The 19,370-nt window shown below is 40.0% G+C and overlaps 1 protein-coding gene across 2 annotated transcripts in view; it reads right to left on the bottom strand.

Annotated features, from left to right (window-relative positions):
- Positions 1-2,293: 2,293 nt before the first annotated feature.
- The window catches only part of LOC133987891 (potassium voltage-gated channel subfamily D member 3-like), a 95,183-nt gene continuing 78,106 nt past the window's right edge, over positions 2,294-19,370 (bottom strand). The window contains exons 2-6 of one of the 2 annotated variants that reach the window (XM_062427373.1): positions 19,055-19,223; positions 8,332-8,433; positions 5,231-5,323; positions 3,686-3,945; positions 2,294-2,468 (exon numbers count right to left, since the gene is read on the bottom strand). In XM_062427373.1, the coding sequence (XP_062283357.1) occupies positions 2,294-2,468; positions 3,686-3,945; positions 5,231-5,323; positions 8,332-8,433; positions 19,055-19,223 (799 nt within the window). The remainder of the gene's footprint in view (positions 2,469-3,685; positions 3,946-5,230; positions 5,324-8,331; positions 8,434-19,054; positions 19,224-19,370) is intronic. The other variant, XM_062427374.1, reaches the window with a different exon arrangement.

Below are 19,370 nucleotides of genomic sequence, written 5' to 3'. Positions count from 1 at the left end.
GTGTCCATCTTAAGTTAATTAAAAAGTTTTTTTTTTTTTTTTTTTTTTAAAAGACCATGATACACTTCTCTGCTAAGTTGTTTTAAAAGACTGTGTACTTCTACAGAAAATGATAGTTACATATCAGCTACATATGGGCAGACCAATTCCAGTATTGCTTTTGAAATATGCTATTGACTGATATGGACAGTATGCTGATATATTTATGCATTTCTAGCCCTGTCTGTGTGCTCTTAATCAACATTTTATTTCATCAACGTAGAGCAGAAGTTGATGCTTCTACTGCTGGGACTGAAACTTCTCTTCCCTGCTTTAGTGAAACCCCAGCCGTGGTTTTAATCCACCTAAAGACAGATCCAACTTCTGTCTGGACTCAGAATCCCATTCAAGATGAAAAAAGGCCAACTGAGAGGCAGCAGCTAAAGAGTTAAAGGTCCATAGTTACAAAGGTCTACTTTGATGGGCTTTGATGAGAAGCATTACTAAATTTACATAGTGGGGCTGTAGGTTGAGAGAACAGACAGAATAGCTCATGTTTTTGGTGACAGAGATCTGTGGATGGCTCATCCAAGTGTCCTCTGTGTCTCTGTGGTCACCGTTACAACAGACTTCCCTGCTTTAAGTTCTCCCTTAAATAAAGTAAATAAAATCCTTTGTAACACCAAGGAGGACAAAAAGTACAAACACCAAGTTTCCTAACCACATAGAGTACACATACTCAACACCTTTGAAAAAATGCCCGCTGAGTTTGGGGAAGAAAAAACGTTGACAGCTATAAAGACTACTGAAAGCATACTGTTGTTCACACAGGAGGTAGGGATACAACAGGACAACAACGAGAGAGAGAGAGAGAGAGAGAGAGAGAGAGAGAGAGAGAGAGAAATGCAAAGAGAGGAGAGTAAGGAAGAGAGAAAGACAGAGTGAGGGAGAGAGAGAGAGAGAGAGAGAGAGAGAGAGAGAGAGAGAGAGAGAGAGAGAGAGAGAGAGAGAGAGAGAGAGAGAGAGAGAGAGAGAGAGAGAGAGAGAGAGAGAAAGAGAGAGAGAGAGAGAGAGAGAACGAGAGGACAGCTTCACTGGTTCTGCCAAACGATGGTCAAATATTACAAAATATTCTATTAACAATATTCACAAAGAACCTGGGCTCAAGACAGATTAGTGTCAGAAATTCTCAGAAAATTGCCTTGTGCTTTTAATTGTGGTGGTTTGAATTCAAAATGTCCTTTTTTTTGGTTTCTTTGTTAAAGAATTAAGTTATTTGAGGTCCGTCAGGCTGTAAGAGCCAAAAGGGAGGAGAATAAAGAGGGGGAAATTCAGAAAACTATAAAAACAAATAAATCTGTTTTTACTCCAGCAGAACAGGCACATATTGTGTAAAAGGCTTGTAGCTGAGAATTTTGGACAGAAATGTGTACAATGAACCCTTCAGAGTGGCAGCTAGTCAAATATACCATATACTGAGCCATAGAGACTTCCAGAAGAATTGAAACACAAGTTTTCAGTGAACTGAGACAAACACATTCACACAAACACACACGCACACACACACACATACAGGCACATACCTCCTATCCAAAACGTCACAATTCCTCTATCTAGCAAATATTCACGTACACTCATTCACAAATATGAAACTCATTGGTAATGCCATCATGGACACGCCTACCATATTTCATTTTTAAGGATTTTTCACTGAAGTAGAATTATAATGTTGGACCTGAAAAAGGAATGGTGGCGTATTTATCTATGAACAGAGTAAGTGGACCAAAATGACACAAAACAAAAGGGCTGGGTTAAATCAGTGGAAAATTGATATGAAATGATTATGTTCTGTTTTCTTTCGTTGCATTTGAGCATTGTTCTTTTTCCCTTATATTTCCTGCTAAAAAAAAACCTATGAGAGTCAAACAGGAGCGAAAATCATAAAAAGGTGCTTTGTGCTCAGTGACACATGACTTACTCTGGGAACTCTTGGGAGGCACGCTCTCACACGCCTCCTCATCTAAAACAACTCCCTACACATATTTCCCACTCTTTCACCCACACATACTCGCATACGCACACACATGCATGCCGACCATTAACATGAATGTACTGTATCTAAAAGCCATCCTCCGTTTGTACAGGGAGTCCATGTCGTTACAGTACATGGCCAGCAGAGGGCAGTCTCCACCACGGCCAGACTAGGACTCTGAATGCCTTCTCCTCCATCATTCTCAGTCCTCCTCTGTCCCTCAGTCTGTCTCAGTGAGTCTTTATCTGTCTCTCTGTGTGTGACGTGCCTGCACTCTAGTCTTCACAGTGCGGACACCTTCACAACGTTCTGGTGGGCGGGGACTGTTGGCAGATGAGCATCACCCTCAGGAGTCGTCACTGGCGGTGTGGGAATGCTGATGATTGCTGTGATGATCTGGCTGCTCTGGCAGTTCAGGGATGCTTGCTCATCTACACGCATGTTCAGACTGGAGCGGCTAGAAGAAAAGGAGGAAAGACAAAAAAAAATCAAGGGTTGTTTGTCTATGTTGAACCATTTAATTAAAAGTAAGCACAAACTTATCTCACTGGAGGTTTGAGGACTGAAGTTTTTTTTAAAGTTTTTATTTGGAGAAAGAGACAAAAGCAGAACAAACAGGTGGAGTTTTAATGGTTTTCATTGTTCAGCAATGGCAGCTGTTAGGGCTGCAGTCATGCCAAACAGTTCCATTCTGACCAAATGACCATGTAATGTTTATTGGATGCTAGTGGTGCTGAGTCCATAGGCAATCGACACCGAACTCTAAACAGCCAGAAATTTGCATCCCTCCACAGGAGGGAGTTTGCAGGACTAAAACTAAAGCTGAAAGGTGAATAAATATTCATCATACATTTGTCAAAAGGCCAGAAAACTCCACTGGGACACTCATGTTGCCCTGTCTCTTTGGGGTGTGCAAGTCTGATGTTTTCCAGTGAGTTCACTGTACTTGAAAAGCCGATATATTATTGCTGTTCTATAACCTTTGAACAGACTTTTGGAGTCTTACTGACTTTATGTGGCTTCAATTCCAACTTGTAACCTGGTAATTCAGGAAGAATTTCTGGGATAAATAAATGACTAAAATTATGCGAACCATTCACTGAATGTTGTGACAGTAAATTAGCACCTCGTTGTCAGTTGTCATTAGTTACATGGTGGCTCATTAAGCTAATGTTCGCTGATTGTAGAAAGCCTTATTTATTGTTAATCATTAAGGTTTGAAGTTACTTGATAAGATGTTGCACTACCAGTATGGCTGATGAAACCCCACAGCCACAGGCAAAAAAATCTTTTTATTTTTTGAACCAAAAAGCAAGAAAAACATGATTTATAATGGATCATAGCCATGTTTTCTTCATTGACCTTTGAATACCACTGCTATTGAACACGTTTGGGAGAACTTTATTTTATTAAACACATTATTTGTGCTTTTGCCAAACATCATATACAGATTTCAAAATATAATATGAGGTAGGCTGATGGAAAATGAGCAAACTACCAAAGTAAACAACTCTTTGTCAAAAAGTAATTCTTAAAACGTCACAATTTTATTATAAAGTACATACTGCGCCTGAGTAACCAAGGACGGACTTCTTCCTTTAAACTGATTTCAGAAATGTATCATCATAGCACCTAAAGTTAAAGGACATTGGAGTCTTTTTGTCCTGAGCTTACCTGGTGCTGAGGGGCTGGATGTGGATGGTGCTGAGCTCTTGCAAACCTTGTTGGTGTGTGTGCGTGTGTGTCAAAGGCTGCATGTGTGCTGGGGCACTAGCGTTCGCTAAAGGGGTGTGGTGCTTCTTGCTTCGGCGGGTGCAGCATGTGCCCGTCACGCCATCTTGGCTGGAGAGGGAGGGGCTTCGAGATGGGTAATTCTGCAGCCCTGCTTCCAGGTAGCTCTGCTGGTAATACTGTTCATCCACAAACTCATGGTTCTGCAAACAAAGACAAAGAGACAGATGAGGATGGGAAAAAGACAGAGAGAGAGAGAGTCATAAAAAAGATGGGACATTTACAACATTTATATTTATGACCATGTACTGCATATGGCTTGATATAGCCTGTCATTTTCTGCTTCATTGCCTAGGTCAATATCTTCTCTGAGAAAGTGTGATTATTTTGGGTGTGCGTGGCTCTGTGTGTGTGACATTTTTTTAATGTGTTGAAGCTTGGCTCATAGTCCATAGTCAGAGGTCTTAAAAGCACCTACAATCAATACTTGTACTGACAGTGGATAAAATGACTACTTGTGGTCGTGCAGATAATTATCACTTGACTTTGCAATTCCCCTCAGCTCTATGGAGTTTATCACCTTTTGTCTCATTGTTTTGGTTTTCTGTCGCACAACTTTGCTGTTTTGGTTCTCTGTCACCGCTCTCATCAACATCTTCATTTCAGCTAGCAGGTGTTTTCAGCAAAAAACCTCCAAAATCACATTTTACAAAATTTTTCCCAGCAACAAATGAGAGAAAGACAAAATTAGCAGTTAGCTGGTGTACATATTGGAGCCAAGCTAGATATTAGGCCCAGGATGTTTGTCCATGTTTGTCCAGGAGGACACAAACAAGGCTCCAAATGAAAGCTAATGTTGCTCAGTGTCTGCTGGATGTGTAAATAGGTAACTGTTTGCGAACACATTTGCTGAATCAACGGAAGAGTGTTTACAGCTTGTGGCCAAAAAAATCACTTATTGCAGGTTGAACTAATTCATATTAGCCTTCATGTAGACTATTTTCATCAATATATAGTCTATAGAATGAGTTTGGGTGTGTTTGTGTACACCAGTGCATGCTAGATTGTGAGATTTCCAGGCTGAAATGGACAGCGAGTCTGTATCACATACAGGCAAACGAGCATTTGTCATAAGGGAAATGCAGTGTACCGGACATCACGCTACAGCTGCGCTTGCCCAAGCACATAGAGATACTGCAAATCTCTACTCATTACACCTGACTGTCAGTTATTTTTACCTGATGAGCCACAGCTAGAGAGAAATGTAGCCTAAAGATGATTGCACAGTTTAGGGATATTAAATTACTTAAAAAAAACTAAAACAATTTAAAATTGAATGCATGTGTGATTCTGGAAAAAAAGCAAAAATTGCGTACATTGTTTTTATTCATCATGACTAGATATATTGTTGAAATATAATGGTTGAATGTGTGTGTGTGTGTGTGTTTGTGTTTGTGTGTGTGTGTGTGTGTGTGTGTGTGTACTCACAGTGGTTTTCTCCAGACAGTGCAGCAGGTGGTGGTGCTGGCTCTCTAATAGAGAGGCAGACTTGCTTAACCTCTGATCCTCCTCAGTGGAACTCTGTAGTGACACACATACACACACACACACGCACAACATGAACACTATGCCACATTTTCTTTCAGGAAGACACTAATCAGATGCAGGAGGTGTGTGGCCGGCTGCTGTCTCGGTACCTGGTCTGAAAGGTTCATCTTGTATGGAAGTTGCTTCAGTTGGAGAAGGAGACAAAAGGAGAACAGACAAGTAGAGTTTTACTAGTGTTCACAGTTCAGCACTGAGAAAAGACAGCAGTCAAGGCCGCAGTCATGCCATTCAGACACTGGGCGATTTATCATACTGACTGTGAGAGGAATGTCTACTAACATCAGTGGAGCCAGTGCATTGATCTGTGCTGCAAGGGAGAGTCGCTCCTAATGGATATAGAGTTTATATGTACAATTCATATCAAAATTTCCATCATGGCATTTTGCCTCCATCTCTGTTATTGCAAAGGCTGCCCACAGGCAAATCCTTAATGACTTGTTTTCCATATTCCTTATTTTTCTTTTCTGTTTTTTGTTCTGTTTATGTATGTGAGCTGTATCTGTGCGTCAAAAGTGGGTGCCATTTCTGGTTCTGTGGTGGTTTGGATATGGAGCTCATTACTGACTAGTCATGAGGTAAGTGAGAAAACTGAGTAGACTGATGACTAATGTGGAGCCCTGTGGATCCTCTAAGAACGTGAAGGAACCAGCAAAAAAATAAATGATGCATGAATTATAAATTCATTAATTCCTTTTACTTAAATCTCACTGTATATTTTTTACTAGTCACATTTTTTAAAATAGTTTCAACATTTCCTTTGTGCAGACAAGAAAAATCTAATTTAGAAACAAAAATCTTAAAATATTACAAAATATATGACTTTTGTGCCTGAATACTAATGAATACTCTTTCTCTGATGTAATATTTGAAACAGTTGCCCTTTTAATTTAATTTGAGCAAACCAGAGACCAAGTTTAATATTGTTATATATCTGATAACTGAAGAGCTAGTATTCAGAAAAACACAGATTCGTCTCCATTATTATTGTTATAAGTGTTTTGGTCAGAATATCCTGGGAAAATGTCTTATGTATTATGTCAGAATGCCATCATTGTTTTTGTCAGAGGTGCAGCAGTGTTTCGTATGTACAGGCTTTCCACAGGTTGCATCAGTCTTTCCCAGCAGAATCTGTAGTTGAGCTGTTTATAAAAAACAAAGCCTGAGAATACTGCCCTGATCTTGCATGCTCCACAGCACTGCCGAAAGGCAAGTAAAATGCCATGTTTGGAAGATTTGTAGTAGCAATTTTCTGTTTGTTAAGCGGTTGGCTGATGCTATAAGCAGAAGCTTCTTTGCTGAGAGGGTAGATTCCTGTGCTGATGACTCCGTTCTAGCCAAGACTGCTCACCTGTGTTCACGCTGCTTATCTGTACCTAACACAGCAGTAAAACACAGGTGTTTAGGCTGAGTTATTTCTGTCCCTCTCTATACGTGCGACTAGAAGCCCATATCAGCAATCTGTCTGGAGGCGGTTATGGCTCACTACCCAGGTGGCCACCATACTGTAGAGAGTGGAAACAGCTTGATCTGCCGAGCGACAATACACACTGCGTGGCTCTGCATGGTGCTGTACATGTTGTCAGTAAATAGTTGCCTTAAAATGATATGCAACTCAGACAACAATTCACATTTTATTGAGTGGGCGCATATCTTCATATCAACTTATAAATTGTTGACTTTGGACATAAACTGCAAGTCTGCAGTTGCTACCAGGACTGGCACCTTGTTGCTATTTTTTATCTGACAAAAACATAATGTGATATAGGGAACAAAACACATGAACCAAAAAGAAAATGAAAACCACATTTATTTGAGCAGACAGCACAAGTGAGTGACTGCTCATGAATTTAAATGACTGTCTGTGGAAAGAAGTGAAAGTCTTGAAATACTGGTAATGTTCTATTCAATCATTTTAAAGTTGCATCTGCTCAATATGAAAAACAGGGAAAAAAAGTAATCTTATTGTTTTCATGATAGACAATGACAGACAGTGATGGTAATATCTCTCACATTATTTTGGCTTCAGTATTGTGTTTGTTAATAAAACTACTCTATAAAGTTAAAATGTTCCCAAATTCTATTATTATTATTATTGTTACCTTTATTTATTTATTTCTTTGTTGTTGGTTGCAGTACGCACTCTACACTGAATTAAATAAAACCACATCTTCATAGGATATCAAAATAGATGTTGTGTGTAAAAAATTAAATTACCAGTAAAAAAAAGTCTTGTCCTTAACATATTTTGCAAACTTTGTTACTCCAGACAGTCTTTGATGATGCTGCTGAGTCAGGAGGTAATCTTAATTGTATATCTTTTTAAATCTTATCAAATTTTATAAAGACACCTTATCAGTCAATATTTACTGTAAAAGAAAGCAGTACTCATGACCATTTACTTAAAATAACTGCAAATATAACATACTGGAAATAAAACTTATATACACATGTGACATGTCTGATTTAGTCCTCACTAATGCTACTCAAGAGACACATGGAGAGAGAGGGAGGAAGACGCACTTGTTTTTGTTTTGCACTGTGTCGGCCCTCGGGCTACTCAAGTGTTTGTGAACCGCAACATTTTGGTGAGGCAAGGAACATCCTTGAGTTGTGTTTACATTTCATGTGTTTGCATGTGTTTACATGTCTGCATTGCCTGAAGCCTGTTCCTCAGCTGGGCAGCTGGGCTCACAGACGCTCACATTAGAAGTGCTGCTTATCCAATGAGGTCACAGTTAGCTGCTCTGAATGGACACTGTGTGCATTCTAAGAACTGATAATTAAAGGACGGGAAAGCGAGGCCTGCATCTGAAGACAATAGTGGTTGCCTGCTTTGAAACCCTCAGAACCTTGTTTCTAACGATTGGAGACAGAGAGGTCAGGCTTTCTGTGTCATCAGTAAGTAAGTTAGAAAATCTTGAGGAAAAAGCCAGTGACCTCAGTGAAGCATATAGTGTCTGTGGTTCAGAGAGTGGTCTTACCGTGAGCTCCAGAGCTTCGTTGAACAGGCCGTTGCGCTTGCTGTGGAGGAAGGCATTGGAGCTCCCTGCCTTGGATATTCGTATCCTGGCCAAGCGGGCTTTCTGCAAAAAGTAAAAGACCACCTGGAAGTCAGTACCTGTCCCACATCCTTTATCATGATTGGGTATCATTCTGACACATCTCACCGATTTGAGCTACAGCACTTTCACATGCTTGATGTACAGTATTAATTGAGATCATATGCATCAAATCTAACATGCCACTAAAGCATTCACTCTGATCTCCTGTGATAAATTCACTCTGATCTCCTGTGATACTCATGAATGATTTATGGTGACTACATGATAACAGATTCCTTGGGTTGAAAATCAGTTAGAGCATCAGCTGGGAGTAATGCAGGTAAATCCTGTATGAATTAAGCAGCAAAGTGTCATTCTGCATTTAAAGTACTGAATTGAATGTATTAGGGCCGTTTTTGTGCTGCTACATTAGTGGTTTTGTTTAGCAAAATAAATGAAGGAAGTGTCCGGATCCATAATGCTTTTCATCTTCATTCCTGAGCTGCTATGTTTATGTCGGCTTGAATGCTTCTTTACTCATTACACCTGTACAGCACAGTGGGTGCAGGGTCCAGTCTTTTTTCCCCCTCTCTTTCTCTCCCTCTTGCTTTCATGCTGTCAAATATCTCCTCTGAGGTAGTCAGCAACAAAGACAAAGAAAAGAGGTAAAAACAAGGATGCACTCTGGTCCTTGGAGTGAATTCTTTATACATCGGTAACATCTTATTGTCTACAAGCTTTGACTGATTTTACTCAAATGTCCTTTATCTACTCAATGTGTGTGAAAACATATGAGTGCACATGTGTTTGTGTACACAGGCCTGTGTGAAACGCTGGTCTCAATAAATCTCTCAGTTACTAAAACAACTGCTTTTATATGAGAGTGTAATGTGAGTCACTCACTTCTCTAAGGCCTGCCATTTTCCTGTCAAAGTCAAGAGTTGGGTGTCAGGCTAGGTGGAGCTTCAGAGTGTGTGTATATATCTCTGTTGCTCCCCTTAACACGTTTTAAAACAGGTTGACAAATTCATTGAAGTGAAATTGGTAGAATAATGTGAGCTGTATAAATAATGAGCAGACAGAGAGCTCGTTTAGTAGGGGGCCCATGCACTGCTTGGGGGGTTAATTGGGTGTGCGGATGTGTGTTTGCATATCCCTGTGTGCTTATGTATGCACGTCTTGTCTCCATAGATGATTTTCCATACATATACATAGGAGCCATATAGAGCAGCAGAAATACTAGGCTCAGTAAAAGTATGGTAATGTATGGTAATTTAAGCTCCACCTGTCACTTGAGTTTCATTCAAAACATGGTAATGTTTGTTGACCTACAGGTAGCTCATGCTGTGATTTGGTAATCTTAAGAGAAGCAGGGGAGATAAACAAGAATGCCAGTGAACACACACACATACAAAGAGACTAATCTACATGAGAGCATCTATATCATAAACCCAAGTCCCCTAAAATTGTTTACCTTCTCACTGAAGCACCATGTTTATCTATATTTTTGTCTCTCTCACCTTTCCTTTCCCCCTCCTTGACAAGTTTTCCTCGCTCTCTTTGTGCCCTCACACTCTTAACACCTATGTACATTTGTGCTGCTACAGCATCCCCACAGGCCTTTGGGATAACCCTTCTTTATGTTCTGGCATTGTGCTCAGCTAATGGGACCGTCTCTCCGGGGTCACAATGCAAACAGGAGCCTGTGACTGTGGCGATGGTTGCCAGGCAGCGCAGGGGTAATGGAGGGGATGTTAAGAACATGTCCCGCTAGATTGAATCTAGTCTGATAGATTCCTGGGGCCTTTGGGACCCGGAAGCTTGTGTCTAAGGCCCATCTGTGTTTTCATGAACAGCTTCTGCAGGACAGATTGAGCCTGAATTGCTGCTGAAGCATCACTGAGAGCACACAGAAGTGTAAGGAAACCATAAAAAGAGGACTTTCATTAACACCTTCACACACACACACACACACACACACACACACACACACACACACACACACACACACAGAATACCACATGGAAGGTTACAAAGCCAAAAAGTGTATAAACTGCCTTTTCTTTCACAACGAGACACATACAGTCATGTGTACACCATATATCCACACAGACACAGAGTGTAAACAAAACAAGCTATTTCTTTCCTCACATACAATATTCTTTGAGTCGTAAGTCCTTTCAATACAAAATTTGCCTGTGTTTGCTCCGAAGCACAATACAATTGAATATAAAGACTCCATTTTACGCCTAACATTCCCTCAGTAAATAAATGAAGGTCTAATTAATACATGGAGGACAGAAACGGAAAACAAAAATAATGATGTGGTTTTTAAAAAAATGTATTGTTAACAGTTTTTTCATCATCAAAAGGAAGAAAAAAGGCCTTTAGTAAACAAACTTGTAACTTACAAGTAATTGTCAGACAATGTGTTGTAAGGAGTGGTATTGAAGAATAAGAACCACACCAGAATGTAAATGGACCACAGTGACAGGTATGTTTACGTTTTATTTTAAGTGCTGCAGCTGAGCAGATAATTAGCTTTCTAGCCTGCAATCTGACGGTAGCGGTGCACTTTCCCCAGTGAGCGTTTGTTTGGTTGCCTGTTCAACAAACTGAGGTGCAGGACAAGATGTACATTCATTTATGTAGTAAGTTCGATAAGAAGAAGACTTTAGCAGGAAAGCTAATGTGGGGTGTTGTTCAGAGTCTGTGGCTCTTGGACTGTGTAGCAGAATGCTGTCTGGTTGTTGACACAGTGATTTACACAGCAGATTTGTATGCCATTCTAGACAAACATCTAATTTCAGCTGTATTTTAAGGCAAACAACTTGGAAAAGCAGTACTTTCACAAACCCCAAATTAGCCAACCAATCAGAATAGTGATGCTCAATATCTCTAGTTGAAACTGTCCAGATGTTTTCACACACCCAAGGGCTAATAAGCTGATCCAAATACCCTTTCTTCCCTCATTGTTCCCTATTCTTCGTGCCACAGAGCCACAATTTATGATCAATCGCACTTTCACACAAGATTAAAGCTATACAATGCAAGCTGGCACAAATGTTTTATTTTAACAAAATTCCCTGCCAGATGAGGGATCTAAATTGGCATATCCTAAAATCCTTAAAAATGCTCTACATATCCACTCAGCTCCCATGCCAGGAAGTTTTGTTAGAAGTACATGTTTTTAGTTGAAAGTAAAAGTTAAAAAATTCATGGTACCTTGTGATTTACAGCTTTGGAAGACTGCCCGTATAGGATTGGCTGAGTGAAAAGTGGAGCAATCGAGCTATGAGACCAGATTAGGTTCTGCCTCAGGCCTGCCTTAGAACCATACAAGTGAAAGAGGAGACCATCTGATGAGGAAACACACCACAAACACACGCACTCTCTCTCTCTCTCTCTCTCTCTCTCTCTCTCTCATGCACATAAATAGCTGTGGAGGAGTCTAATTTTGTTTTGCAGCTGCCACTCATCTTAAGAGTTGCTTTTATACATGCTGACATCTCTGCCATGAGGAAATAAGACAGTTATTTCACACACACACACACACACACACACACACACACACACACACACACACACACACACACACACACACACACACACACACACACACACACACACACACACACACACACACACACACACACACACACACACACATCACCTCCTCTGGCCCACAGATATCTACCTCGGTACCAGAGACAGCTTAACCTCAGACTAACACCACTCAGAAACAAAGTACCTCTGCTTAACCTGGATTACCTCCTCTTTATAGACACCAGGAAGATGCCGCTCAGATCTGTTTGCTGCTGTGATGTTTCGTGTTTAGGTTTTTTTTATTTTATTTTATTTTTTTTTTACAAAGGATATAATTCATGGCAGAGCTCTCAAACCCCCTGAGTGAAGTCCCCCGTCCCTCCATCTCTCTTTTTGGTCTGTCTTCTTGCAAAGTGCCGACGACTTTATTGATGGAAGGGCAAAACAATCTGAACCAGAAGTCATCTCCACCTTTTGACTTGAGCATTCTGAGGGAGGTCTAACAACAATATTGAAGTAATTCAGAGCAATGGGAGAGAGACCGAGAAACAGGGAGGGATGGAAAAGCGTTTTTGTTTTGTTTCAGCCCCGAGCCAATGTAAAGCTTGTGTACCACAATAGGCAGTAATTTTACTATTCACACAGTTTAAGGACAACAATCAGAGAAAGATTTCCAATGAAAGTGGGAAAAATAAAATGCAATAAAGATGGCAACTGATTTTCATTGAAGCACAAACCATGATGGGGAGAAAACAATGAGAGATATGTATAGATTCTGCAACTCTATACCTGAAGCTACACTCATGATCTACCGTTAAGGCATTTCAAACAAAGCCCCACGAGTGTTTAATTGTACATAGTACAACAATGACATATTTACTTTTTGTGGTGTGTATTTGAGAATGGCTAACATGTGTTTAGGAAATGTTTGTCAAATCTTGGAATAAATCAAATTGTTTGCTGTTTGCTTAGATGGGTATGACATCACATTTCAAGGTACAGAAAAATGAAATATGTGTCAGACAATGAGACTTAGGTCATTAAAAAAACATCAACACGATGAGCTGCTAAAAACTGATGATTTTGAAGAGCTGACCTTGTTCTTAATCAGACAAATGACCTCTTTCCAGACTTTTAATTATGTATTTTGGCTATGGTGAAGTTCTTTTGTTGCAAATTGTATGTACATTTATGTTTAAGCTTATGAGTAAAATATCTATTGCAATCAACCCAGATTCAAGTCCACGTGAAATATTTTTTCACATAACCAACAAAACAGATCCCCCCCCCCACCTTTAAAAAAAATCCTTCTGTAACACTTGCTCTTTGTGATTCTCCATTTAAATCTTTTAAATCTCTTAAGGTAGGCTTAAGGTAAGCTATTGAGAATATGTAATTAGACCTACCTGAGGATATTATTACCTTTATGCAAAGAAAGTCCAGAGATCAACTAAAGAGTAACCCATGCAGATTGGACACTTTATTTTAGATTCGTTCATGGGATCATGCATCAAGACAGGGAGGGACTTAAACTGAAATTCACTGTAGAATAAAAGTATTGACACTGAAGACTACTGGAAAGGCAGAATAGTGAAGTGAATATATGTTGGTCTTTGGCTGTGTGTGCTGCCTTGCCGCGCACAGCAACTGGTGGCATCCTCGTGTTTCTTTCCTTTGCGCAGTGAGATGGATCAGGGACTGTCTCTCCACCACCGCCCAGATGGATGGCTAATTGTAATGGGAGCCCAGAACAGCTAACAATTAGACCTAAATGAAGATGGATGTGGAGGGGGTGTGGGGAGGGAGGATGGGCAGGGAGGGGAAAAGCATGTGAGGAGATAAAAAAGGGGAGAAGACAGAAGGTAGGAGAACAGACAAGGCTGGAAAATGCTGGGGCAATAATGCTGCACTTCCTCTGCTCAACAAATCCCCCGTCTGCTCGCCCCTCATTGTTTGAGTACTGTGAAAGGCAATCTTGAATGGCCATCCTATTTTACTCCCAGTTAAACGTAGCCTTGTTCTAAGAAATGATCTGAGGAAGAATAGATTTTCTGTGAAATATAACCAGGTGTGGGTAATAAATGCTAAGCAAATGACGTGTTGCTATGGCAAATGACCAGTAACACTTGCTAAATGGTTGGCTTAATGGCTGAGAAGGTCATATGTCATTAAGGTTATGGAGCATTAAAGAACACTACAAGTTATGTGGATGGTAGTAATAGGGTATTGAAGGATATGACATGCCTGAGTAATTCATGGCTGGGGTGGGGCATTAAAGATCACAATTGTCATTAGTAGTGAAATAGCTCTATCATACACCCTCTGCAATGAGGTGACCATCTTTTATAGTGATTGACTGTTATCTGCCAACTTAGAGTCAAAGAAAATTAAATTAATGTGATGTAACATGTAATGAGCTGAACACATGTCTGCGGCAGTTGTTGTAAAAGGGCAGTTAAATCCCTTTCAATTGCTGCTCATTATACAGCAAGATTGGAGTGTACAGTCATGCTGGTGGCTCTGTAAAACTGCACTTGGCACAGTGGTGCATTGAGCCAAATGTTAACATCAGCATACTACTGTGCTTAGTGACACGGCTCTAGTGCTGATGTTTACCAGTTTCAACATCTAATAGTTTAGAGTTAACATGCATTTTGGGCGATCTGATCACAAGTGGACAGCTTTAAGTACGTCTGTTCACACCTGGCCATATGTGTCTCTGCATATGTCTCCAGTGACCGCTTGTGATTGGATCTCACTTCCTTGCTCTATATGCAAATAAATACATACATCATTTCCATTTGCAAAGACCAAATGTGTTCTGTGTGTACCCTTTGTCCAAAGCTGTGTTCAACTTGTTTGATAACAGGATAAACAAATATACAATATATTGTGCGCCCCCTCATGAAAATGAAATGCCCATGCTATTGATTTGATCTAGCGCCAGGTCTGACCAAATATATATAACAATTATAGTGTTAATTAATGTTCTGTGTTTTTATACACATCCAAAAGGTCAGCTGTTACACACACGAACAGTCTAGGTTCATACAGTGAAATAGTTTGAAGTAAATAGCTGTCCTTCTGTTAAATCCTGAGCTCCATATCTATCAACTTGACAAGACAGGGGAAACAGAATTAAACATTTAGCTTCTGAAATAAGTCAAGTGAAAAACAAGTTGTTTTCTGATTGAATTCCAATTGTCGATTTGAAGATAAAAACAGGTTAGGGTTAAGGGAACAGGAAAAATGGACATGCATTTCATTTTTTTAAAAATTCATATGAAAAACGGAAAAACAAAGTAATGTATTTGTTTATCCTGTTTTCAAACAAGTTTAACACAACTTTGGATGGAGTGTACATGGACTGGGAGGCAAATGTCAAATGTTTTACCCATATTTGATCTGTAACCAAAGCATTGGGCAAATTGAAATTCAGACCGGATGATGGCTTTAGATGACAAGTCAGCAGATCTCCAACATTATATATAGATGTAACTAATAGATATATAATTTAATCTCTGAGGACCTTGAATATCGGTAGCAAATTTAATGTGAATCCAATATTTTTTTGTCAGGACAGGCTGGATGGATGTGCTCATGGGAAATGCAGTCTTCATTCTGGGAAAACACTACTGCTTTTGTCCACAGGGGGAGGTTAAAATGAAATATAATTGTAGTAACTTTAGAGACAGAGATCGTGCACAGAGAGCAAATTATAAATGCTCTGAAATATCACACTTGCAAACCTTTCAACCACTTTGACACTACACCTTAATTTGCTGTAGTAATAACGCTCTCAAAGATCAAGGCAATTATACGTATATATATTTATCTATAATTGTGAAAGTATAATTAAGGTTGAAAAAGTGTGTTGAATCACAGTGTTACGAAATGAGAAACCTATCCGTTGGATGCATGGGTGATTAAGCAAATCGCTGACCTCCCCTGCAGGCTAGCCAGGGAGGCATTCAAGTTCCCTGATAGAGTCATTTAGTACCAGTTATGACAACAGCGCTGTTATGCTACACTGGTCAGTTGGTGGTTACCGAGCAGTGTTTGGGGACACTGCACCACATTGCGGTTCAGTGGAGAATGCACAGGAAGTTGCGACAGACCAAGGTCAGGCCTAAACTGACAGGAAGTATGGTGGGTGTACTTGACGCACATTCACACTCAGACACACACTCAAACAGATGCACGTACACACACAAGCAGATGGACAGACACACACCTTCCTTCCAGCCAGCACCTCATCTGGGTGATAGCTATTTCAGGAAAGAACACAGCATTAGGACACACATCGCCTCCAGCTCTCCCCCCTTCCTACTCTCCCCCTGCCTCCTCTGCTCCCTCCTTCCCTATGGCCTTCTTCGTCACCACTCCTCTCTCTTTTCTGCGTCAACACTGTACATCTCATCGGCTCTACCTTGTTTTTAATCTAGATAATTTCCCCAACCTTCTAACTCTCTTTCATCCCCTGTGTGTCTCTTTTCCTCCCCGCATACTTGGATGTGTTACACCAGAGTCTTGCTTTCCAGACAAGGTTACGGTTAGTTAAGACTGGGCAGCGGTCAAGCCACGGTCGAACTGCAGGACTTTAAACAGATTTAAACTACAACCAGAGCATGTGCCGAGATGGATGGCAGTAATCACAGAGAGTGTGAGAGAGAGAGAGAGAGCAAGGGAGAGCAAATAGATGGAGGCAGAGGAGCAGAGATGAGAGGAGAAGCAAAAGGAGTGAAAAAAAACCTTGCTAGGAGAAGTGTGAATGAACGCGATGAGAGAGAGAGGAATGGAGTCTGAAAATATGTGTCAGTGTGCGCATGCCTGCCAGCTCCAAATAAACACACTACTATCTGTCTCAGGAAAACAAAAACTGTCAAGGCTTCACCTCAAACTATGATTACCAGCCCAGTTTTGTATGTCCGCCAGCTGATGCTGCTAACCAGTTCGGCTCATGGCCACAACATGATTCTTTCAGGGTCTTGAGGCCAAAGCTCTAACGGCTGGGATACTAAAGGAAGATAGGATCTTTAAACCTTCCACAGTTTAAACATGAGTTTACATAATCCGTTTATGAATTTCTGCCTGTTTGTGTTTTTGTTGACATACTTAAGAGGATAAAATCTGTTCACAAGGACAGACCAACAAAAGAAAATCATGCAGAAGGGGGTTATTGCTGATATTCACTTCTTTGTACAGATTATTTTAGGATTAAAGCTTGGGGTTTTTGGGATTTTTGGAAGTAATGATAATGGTTAGATGTAAAAGGGGTACGTTGGTTATTTTACATAATCATAAGAGTTTTTTTCTTAAGTCAGAACAGCAAGTTGAGTTCAGCTCAGGTCATGTATTTCTATCGGATCCAGAGAAGGCTCAATATTGTCGTTTCAGTGTTCCCACATGTTTAGAGCTGTGAGTGTAACCCAGGTTATTTTCTGTACCTGCACTTTACAGATGTCCCTTAAACGCCTCACATGCAGACTATTTACAGACCCTACAATTTACAGATGTCCCCTAAAAACCTCACATGCAGACTATTGACAGACCCTACAGTTTACTGATGTTCCCTAAATGCCTCACATGCAGATTATCAGTACACACTGCAGATGATCAATATGGGGAGAAACAACTAAAAATAATTGATAAAAATGTAGGCGATGAAATGATGAAAATGCATGGGAATTGAAAAATATAGTGGTAAAAATGGATGTGAAATGAAAATTACAGTGATAAGTTATCAAGTAATTTGACAAATTTAAAGCCAATTTGATTTAAACGGCTGTGATATGATAAAAACAGAGCCATGTTTCATAATTTTCCCCTCTTATGTTTGTCATTCATCATTCACAGTGCAAAATTGCCATTTATCATATAAGAAACGTGGCCTCAAGTTATGGGAGTAACAATAATAATTAAACAAAATGGAAGTGATGAAAAAATGCTTACAAATAGACACAGAAGCTTAGATATAGAAACAAAGGTAGGACCTGAATCTGAATACGGTATTTGGAAAAGCACACATAGTGAGTTTTTACAAATACATGTTTTGTACAAATATTTTAATAAATTGTTTTTGGGAAAGGCTCCCTGCCCCAAGTTTCTACAGTATATCTAAGCTTCCCAGCAGGCCAGGCATGCATGCTGAGAGCCAAAACCTCAATCAGTTAGTCAGCGGGCATGGTTTTTGATTGACATTTTGGGCGAAATAACAAAATGACAAAAATTGCTTGCTGTTAACAATAAACAGCAGTTGGCTATTGTGAATGATGAACACAGCCCAGTTAATTATCAGAGCACACACAGTTTCAAATAAAATATCAATCAAATGTATCCAATCATTTGAGAATGTATTATTTTTTCAATTATTTTTTGTCATTCCCACCCTTTAGACCAATTTCCTTAAATGATAAATGGCAATTCTGTGTTGTAAATGATGACTGTAAGAGGGGAGAAAATTTTCAATACTGTTTTAATCACATCACCTGAGAACTCAATTTTTCATTTCACATCCATTTTGACTGCTCTGTTTTTCATCACTTCTATTTTTATCAATTGATTTTTGTTACCTCCAGTCCTCATATGATGTTCTGTAAACACCTCACATGCACACTGTTGGTCGGTGGTACAATTTACAGATGTATCGTAAATGTCTCAATTGCAGGTTATTTGTAGAAGATAGCTATGCAGCTGCACACATAAAAGCCTCTAGTCCCCACTCAGTTACTGCAGCATGCAACTCAGACAGATTTTATCTACCTGGGTGGGTCTTACCTGGAAATGCAGAGATTTAACAGATTTTGTCAAAAAAGGTTTTTACAAGAACATCAAAAATACTATTATTACTAAGATTTTACATCTGTGGCTCCAAGTACTATAGCTTTGAGTTGTGGCATATCTAAAGGAAAATTATGTTAAAATCATATAATTTTGTTTTTAGAGTAAAAGATTATGTTAATTTAGATCAGCCATCAATCATTAGTTTCAGGGAAGAGCTGAACCCTGTGGAGTCCTCTAATCTGGGGGCGAGTGACGTCTGAGCTCCCCTCTGGGATGGAGCTCTGGAAGTCCCAACCTCTGGGGCCCAGTTGAAGGGAAATAAAACTGTGTTCACCTGCATTTTTTGCGCCCGCCGTTTGTCTGCTCTCTGGTTCTGGTGATAGATGCGGCTAAAGTTGGACACGATGACAGGGACAGGCAGGGCAATTACCAGCACGCCACTCAGAGAGCAGATTGAACCAAAGATCTTCCCCGCAATCGTCTTAGGAACCATATCTCCGTACCTGCAAAGGGGTGACAGGGAGAAAGAGAGAATAAATTTAGTAAAACATTATTACAATTTTAATAAAATTCGTATGTGATAACTCAACCTTTGAGTCACAGCCAACTGAGGTCATTCACATCACACACACACACACACACACACACAC

Source organism: Scomber scombrus, chromosome 10 (assembly GCF_963691925.1).
Source record: "Scomber scombrus chromosome 10, fScoSco1.1, whole genome shotgun sequence".
NCBI classification, from domain to species: domain Eukaryota; kingdom Metazoa; phylum Chordata; class Actinopteri; order Scombriformes; family Scombridae; genus Scomber; species Scomber scombrus.
The sequence above is the reverse complement of the archived record's forward strand: the minus strand, read 5'-3'. Positions and strand labels throughout refer to the sequence as shown.